The sequence below is a fragment of the Lupinus angustifolius genome, chromosome LG01, assembly GCF_001865875.1.
Source record: "Lupinus angustifolius cultivar Tanjil chromosome LG01, LupAngTanjil_v1.0, whole genome shotgun sequence".
Taxonomy (NCBI): Eukaryota; Viridiplantae; Streptophyta; class Magnoliopsida; order Fabales; family Fabaceae; genus Lupinus; species Lupinus angustifolius.
Genome location: NC_032009.1, coordinates 20,798,900 through 20,806,515, shown reverse-complemented (window position 1 = coordinate 20,806,515; position 7,616 = coordinate 20,798,900). Strand labels below are relative to the sequence as shown.

At 33.8% G+C, this 7,616-nt stretch overlaps 2 protein-coding genes across 3 annotated transcripts; both read right to left on the bottom strand.

The window, feature by feature from the left end:
• Positions 2,112-3,755, bottom strand: LOC109353816 (presenilin-like protein At2g29900). Of its 2 annotated transcripts, XM_019596186.1 has the most exons (2): positions 2,936-3,755; positions 2,112-2,905 (listed from the first exon to the last, which is right to left on the bottom strand). In XM_019596186.1, exons 1-2 carry the CDS (start codon positions 3,734-3,736, stop codon positions 2,339-2,341), a joined length of 1,368 nt encoding a protein of 455 aa, XP_019451731.1. In that variant the 5' UTR covers positions 3,737-3,755; the 3' UTR covers positions 2,112-2,338. The 2 variants fall into 2 exon arrangements, with proteins under 2 accessions (XP_019451731.1, XP_019451725.1); XM_019596180.1 differs by having other exon boundaries at positions 2,112-3,755.
• Positions 4,598-7,593, bottom strand: LOC109353810 (phosphoserine phosphatase, chloroplastic-like). Its single transcript, XM_019596174.1, has 7 exons — positions 7,271-7,593; positions 7,043-7,175; positions 6,841-6,948; positions 6,444-6,537; positions 5,488-5,637; positions 5,364-5,417; positions 4,598-4,957 (listed from the first exon to the last, which is right to left on the bottom strand). The coding sequence occupies exons 1-7, from the start codon at positions 7,494-7,496 to the stop codon at positions 4,832-4,834; spliced, it is 891 nt and encodes a 296-aa protein (XP_019451719.1). The 5' UTR covers positions 7,497-7,593; the 3' UTR covers positions 4,598-4,831.

Below are 7,616 nucleotides of genomic sequence, written 5' to 3'. Positions count from 1 at the left end.
AGACTGTGATTTGTATAGTGAGATATTTGGCGGGAATATGCTTTCAAATGTTATGTTGGCGCCATTATTTTTTCGTTTCAACCGCGTTTTCACAAAATTTATGGGAACAAATTTTTATCATTCATTTTTTATTCTTTTTTTCCATTTTATTTACCGGGCAATCGAAGAAATTAAAATCGACTGGTTCTGTATATTACGTTTTTTTGTGAAATTGAGTATATTATTTAATTATTTCTCCACAATTTGTATTTGTACTTTCTTATATAAACATGAAAAGAGTTATCTTCCAATCAATTTAGGTAAAAATCTAATCATCTTTAAACTATTAATTTATTGGGATGATTTACCTTCAAAATTTATAAATTATTTCTTATAAATCATCTTAACATATTTTTAGCGAATTACAATTAAATTGTGATCTTGTGAATAATTTTTTTTAGTTTAAAGAGTTAACTTAAGCTTTTTACAGACTCATTTTCTTTCTTTTATGTCACGTGATAAAAATAATTATAACATTATGCAAGATTAATGTTTGAAAGTTGAATACCCTATGAGGCTATGACTATGAGTCTAAATTATTGTCTATGGTTCGTAGAAATTATATATAACTTCATTTAGACTCTAGTTTTAGGGAGAACAAATATAATTATCAACTTATTTCTATCAACTTCAATTTTTCAATAGTGGTTATATCATCCATACGTATTTGTATGATATCCATATATACAAAATAATACATTATGTAGAGATAACATTACAAGTCACATGATTACGATTTATATCATCAAGCACAAGCATTATCTACACATGTGAAAAAGTATACAGAGAATTCAAAGCTTATTGAAAAAGTGAGGATTGGTTCAGCTAGTTGCCATTATAACCTCTCTCATTGTCTCAGCTACATTTGCTTCAGTTGCTTTTGTTTGGAACATTCTACATGCATTTCAGCATATATTTGGTTGAAATACACTGAAACTTCATAATTTAGTGAAATTACACAAATATCTCATAGTTTTATACTTTCATTACACTAAACACCCATGCATGAGAAATAAATGTAATTTTTTGAATAAAAATGATGATAAATGCAATTAAGTTAAACAAAACATCATATACTATGAGGAAAAATCTAAATAATATACAAATCAACTATTATACTATATTGTAAAGAACCAAAAATAATAAAGAAGTATCGACTCATATATTATTTGGATATGTCTCCACAATATATCATGTTTTGTTTAGCGTAATTACATTTATCACCTTTTTTATTTAAAAGACTGCACTTATTTCTCATGCAGTGGTAGTCCGTGTAATGAAAGTATAAAAACTATAGGGTTTGTGTAAGTGTGAAAAATTGAGGAGTGTTTTGTATAATTTTGCTAAAACTCTAGTGACTTAGTGAACTAGCAGCATTAGGTGATTGATCAGGCATGGGTATTCCGATGTTGGCTTATCCAACTCATTAGATTTACCACCACTGAAGTTAGGTATTTCATTTGAGAAGCTTGTGTTTCACATGTAAATGCTGAACAATGATTCATTAGATGCAGTGCTCCATTCCACTGGTGCATTTGTGTTGTTTCTAGGGAAGACATGTGATGGGAAGGTATGAGGAATTAACCAGAATCCCCTTGAAGCTCCATTACTAGTAGTGTTTTTCCCTCTTGTTGGGGTGTTTTCATAAACATATGGTTGGTTTTGCCATGATTCAACTGCACCAACATTAGCCTTATTGCTTGTACTTGTTTGCTCTATGAATGGATTTCTTGGTGATGATTCATATGCATGATCAGTAGCAGGCACTAGGAGAACAAGGATCATGTCCCAAAAAATGTATGTCACCATGTCACAAGCCAATCACATTCCACCAAATAATATGAAAAAATTATTTTCTATTTTTATGATTTTCAATAGCACGACACAATATAATAAATCATTTGATATTGTACATGCTTTCCTTTAAAGTGCAGTACTGAAATGATTTACTAGTTACTACATCTTATAAAAAAATCTGTAAACCTTTGTCATTTAAAAAAAATGTTGTCTCGTTTAAATCTTCCAAGAACTTATTTGGTGTGATTCTTTCATTAGACTGCAGTATGAAAAGATGCACGACACAAATAGTACCATTTTCATTGTCCCTTAGGTACAATAGCACCTCCTTAGAATCAGTGGAAAAAAAGATACACATACAATAAAACATAAAGAATATGCACTGCTTGAAAGCCTTACAACTAAAGATGGCACATTAAGCCCAGAATTGTACCTTGTACAAAGAAAGTCATGGAATATTTTTGTAGCTAAATTCCAAGCTCAAGCAATATAACTCCTCACCTTAGAACATCAGGAGATTTAAGGAGCACTGTACTACAAATACTTCAAGTAAGAGCCTGGTCAAGAAATAAAACAACACACCTAGTGCTACTGAAACAGGAAGAGCAGGCAGGGCTTTCCGATATACAGCCAGAAGAATCAAAGTTACGCCGAGACCAGCAATGATAGCGAGATAACATGCATACACTGTCATAAAATCATACATTGCTGCTCTTCCGACCAAAACACTGTAGAAGATAAAATCACCCAAGCCTAACTTGATTGCACCAGATGAGCCCAATCCAATTCCCTCTAGCATTAAACTTTCACTCGACGCAGACTCCTCTACTCCATGGAGCCTGACAGTCACTCCACGATCAATCAGCGGAGTAGAAACGTCTGTATTAGTTTCTCGAACCCGCCCCTCTTCTACCGTGACCAGATTTCTGTCATACAATATATTAGAATTCAAATCTGAATTTGAAGAACCATTTTCCCTAACCAAGTTTATCTCACCATGTATTCGATCCGCGACATTGGCATTTGAAATTGAAGTCAAACCATTCTCTTCATCCATATTCGAGTTCAACTCATCATTAAGGCCATGACCATGACTCAACACAGAGTTAACATTCACATTAGAATCATCATCATCATCATCAATCCTCCTATCTCTCCACAACCTCCTCTGAGTGACAGCATCCGTCCTCGCATCGAAAATATGATGGTTAACAGGCCTAGCCTCGTAAACCAAAGCCGGAATCTCTTCATCTCTGGATATAGCAAGCTCAACCAAAAGCCTTAAAGGACCAACAGGTAAAAGAACAGCAGCAAGATCATACAAAGCCAAAGCAACAAGCATAGACCAAGTAGTCCATTCAGGTAACATAGTAAACCAATAAGCTACCAAAATTCCAATAAGAACCAAATACCCTTGAGTCACAACAATAGCCATTTTGGACATAAACACAGCAACAACACCAACAACAGCAAAATTAAACAAAGCAATTAAAAACGTAACGCAATCAATTGGAGTATCAAAATGCTGAATAAGAAAGAGTGAGATTTGACCACCGAGAAAACCTAGAACAACGAAAGCGGAGAAAGCCATGTAGAGTTTGAGGAACCTGGTGCAACGGAAATAGAAGAGAAGGACTAAGATGAAAGTAGCGAGAGTGATGAAGAAGACGAAAGCGAGGGAATTGAAAAGAGCGCCGATGAATTTGTCCCAAACGGAATCGGAAGTGGATTCGGAATAAGCAATGGTGGCGATGCTGGAAACGGAGAAAGAGGAAGAAGAGGAGTTAGTGTTGAGAATGGAAACGAGGATAACGACGAGGAACATGCAGATTGAAACAGGAGTAATGATTCTCAGAATTTCTTCGCCGAGAGAATCGAGGATTGAAGAGGAATGTGCCATTGGAATAAGATCTCAATTCTCAAACATTAACTTACCATACTCTAGTTAGTAGTTACCATTCAATATACACAACCCCCTCATGGGCTTAGGCCCATCTATCTTCAACTTATCGACGAGTGTCATTGTTGGGAATTGAATCTTCGACCTCTTGATTATTATAAAGATCTTGCGCGACCTTACATTAATAAACTAATGTTTAGTTGTACAAAGCTTTTATTTAATCTTATTTTTTTTGTAAACTTTGGTTGATCTGGTATTTTTGTGAATTAGATTTTAGGTGAGAAAAAAGGAAAATAAAAAGTTTCATACCATATTTTATGACTATCTTGCATGCTTAAGGTCCTTTAACAATGTCCAAAGTTTAACAAAATTTTACTCCCTCATTTTGAAATCCAAAGAAAATAACACTAGTCCAAAATATAACATTATTATTAATTCACTTTCTTATGAATTGATTAATTTGAATGTTTAATTATGTACGATAATTATTGTCGACTCGAAATGCTTCTATTTTTAAGAATAAAAATTTAAATGTGTTAGATTTAATTAAAGTTTGTATTTGACATTGGTTCAATAGTATATGCGAATTTGATATTTCCTTTCCAGACTGATGTATAAATTCATGTGTCTGTATTATATTTGTATTAGACTCTTTTGTATTTGGGATGGGATGAGTATCCCTAGTACTCTCTTCTAATACATGCTTATCAAAAAATATATTTTATTTTAATACTATTTGTATGGAGTAGAACTATATACAATCTTATACCCAAAAAAATTCCAAAAAAGCTACGCCACAATTTGAACTCATTATAAAATTATAATTATGTACTAACAAAGCATTATAATATGAGCCACCACTATAAAGTAAACCAAAACGTTACATATTCTCAGTGTTTGGAAGAGTTCTTACATAATAAATGCTTATTTGAGCTTATAAGAATAAGGTATGATCTTTCCATCAGCTTTCTTTAACTTATCGAATAGAAAAGCTTATGAAAATAAATTCATTCTAGCTTGTTTCAAAAAAGCTTACCCAATGAGTAGTTAACCTTTAAAATAGAAGGGTACATCCCAAAATGAAAAGGAATTAAGTTACCCTAAAGAATTTATAAGGTCTTCAAAACTGAAAATTAGCCAATCAGCTTTTGCAGCAACAGCTTCTCGAAGTTGAACACCACCATAGCAAATGAACAAGTCTGCACCACCTGGACTACGAGCCTAAATGTGGGGAAAAAACAAAGAAATATCAATTATATAACATGACCAAAAACAGAAAAGTAGTAATAATAATGGACGGCCCAATGTACGAGAACTCTCACTTAATGAGATCTGAAAAGGGTAAATATACGCGGTCTTACCACCAAAAGTGGAGAAGCTGATTACAAAATTTGTACATGTGACCTCATGGTAATTAAGCAACAACCTTACCGTTGCGTCACGCTTACCCTCTTAAAAAGTAGTAATAATAATGTCATTCACTTCAACATTATTAATATTTTCTTTTTTGGTAGGGCAGTGTACAAATTAGAGCACATACATCATAAACAAAACCAGTGGGTACCCACAGTTGGAAGTTTGGTATTCATAAATGTTCCTACTATGAAACATGCAGGATCATACTAACCTCAAGATCAGTTGCACCATCACCTATCATGGCTAAGGATTTGTATCCATGAGCCTGAAAAGTAGTTGATCAGCTTTACGAACAATGCAGACAGCAGAAACAAACAAGTATGTGCAAAACTAACCTTCCTGATTTGTTGCACAGCAGTAGCCTTTCCTCCACTCCTTGAAGTTGGTTCATTTTTATCAAACCCCACAAACTCCCCAGAGCTTCCAAAAAGCAGGTGGTTGGCAAAAATGTTCTCTTTTGGAATCCCGAGTATCGATGCAACAGGCTTCATAATAAGTGTCTTAATAGTTAGAAAGAATATTTTGAACATGTATGAAGGTCTAAGTGAACAATGGAGGTGTCATTCAAAATTTCAATGACAGATTTTCCCCCTTTCTGGTTAAGCAATCTAAAATTCTAAATTAATCAAACCTCCTCCATATTCCAAAATAAATGAAGATTAGTTTCTGTTGGATGGAAGGGTTTTTATGCAGAGACATAAAGAGAGAATAATCTAATGAATAATATCCCCAAGGGTTAGCTCAACTGGTAGAGCTGTGGGACATTAAGTTTGAGTACCCGGATTCAAAAGTCGACAGCTGAATTCTCCCCTTCCCCATTAAAAAAACTTGCCTATAAAAAACTAACAAATAATAAGACCGACATTGATTTGATGTGATGATAAAGCGATAAAAAAAAGCCAATGTACACTCCTAGTCCTAATCAAATAAGGGTATACAAAGGAAATAAATCCCAAGGCATCACCTTGGATACTCTAAACTATTCTAATACAATATGACAATATTGAGAGATATTTTCTTGATATTCTAACAGTCTCTATTGTGCAAGATATATGTATAACAAGTAACACTGAGCTTAATCATATTGCAACTGTATGCAATATCTTCCGCTCAAGGACCTGGGCATGCAAGGTCATTGACTCAATACGCCCAAACACTCAAATCTTTTCATATGCAATATCTAGTTCAAGTCTATCAAAATTCATATCATGTTACGGTAAATAATAATTTGCACCTCTATGTTCAAAATGAAACCAATAGAAACACCATAAAACACAGTTAATGTCCATACATTAATCATTTGACGGAATCCACCAGAGATCAGATAAACATTAATGTTTTTAGCCTTTAGCTTCTGAACTAGGCCTTCAATTCCAGGGGTAAGCCTGCATGTTGAGAAGTAGGGTCATAAACATTGCTCCAAAACTGTCACAACGTGATTCACGAAACTCATTGTAGAAATAGAGATCAGAATGCGGTGGAAAAATAGTCCACAGTGGACACACTCAAAAATAAAGAAAGGCAGCAACATAAAAACCGAAAATGGAAATGTAGAAGAGAACATCGAAAAGTGAATTAATTTTTTAATTATTAGGATATGCAATCACATTTTAAGCAAATTAATGGAAATAAAGCTTTTAAACTCTACTAAATTGTCGAAGATGGTTAACTAACAAAACAAATCAAACCTTGGAGGATGTTGATGTAGAAAATTCTGAAGTTGAGATAAAGAGGGATTAAACAAAGATAGTCTAGCAGCCAAAGCTTCCTCAAAAGGAACAGAACCACCCATTGCACTACAAAAATTCAATACTTAAATCAGATATATTAATAAAACACAATCTTCAAAAAACAAATCTCATTCAAGAACTCAAAAAAATTGAAGCTAACCTAGCAGTCAATTGAGCAACAGCATTTCCAGCTCCACAGAAATGAGCAAGTTCATCAATACCTTCATCGATGCACACAGTGCTATCCACATCAAAGCATACAGCATCAACATTTCTCCATAACTCAATACTCTCTACAATTTCAACAAATCAAGCATCAACAAAACACAACCACAGTGATAAAAAAAATAACTTTTTGACAATGATAGTGATTGAAAAAACAGGTAACCTTTGGAAGGGGCAGTGTTATGAAAACGTTGAGTGGAATCCCTAACTGAAGCAGTTATGTGGAGTGGCCTTGAATGGTTCATTCCAAGAGTAATGGGAATTTTGCTGAGATGAAATTGCAGTAATTTAGATGAAGATGAGAGAGATTGGGGAAAATGAAGATGATTTGTTCTTCCATTAACACCGATTGGGATTGGGTTAATCACATTACTCACTAACCCTTTCATTGATTCAAGTATCTGAATTCAAAACAAAAAAAATGGTTAATTTTGTAGAACCCCAATCACAGTGAGAGAGAGAGAGAGAAGAAATAGTGAATTGATTTTGGATCTATGAATTGCATGTTA

Bases quoted from the DNA above. Each gene is read 5' to 3' on its own strand.
- LOC109353816 (XM_019596180.1), bottom strand. From the start codon at position 3,736: ATGGCACATTCCTCTTCAATCCTCGATTCTCTCGGCGAAGAAATTCTG.
- LOC109353810 (XM_019596174.1), bottom strand. From the start codon at position 7,496: ATGAAAGGGTTAGTGAGTAATGTGATTAACCCAATCCCAATCGGTGTT. The intron at 7,176-7,270 runs GTTACCTGTTTT...TTGAAATTGTAG, and splicing joins TAACACTGCCCCTTCCAAAG to AGAGTATTGAGTTATGGAGA. The intron at 4,958-5,363 runs GTTAGTATGATC...CCCCACATTTAG, and splicing joins ATGGTGCAACTGATCTTGAG to GCTCGTAGTCCAGGTGGTGC.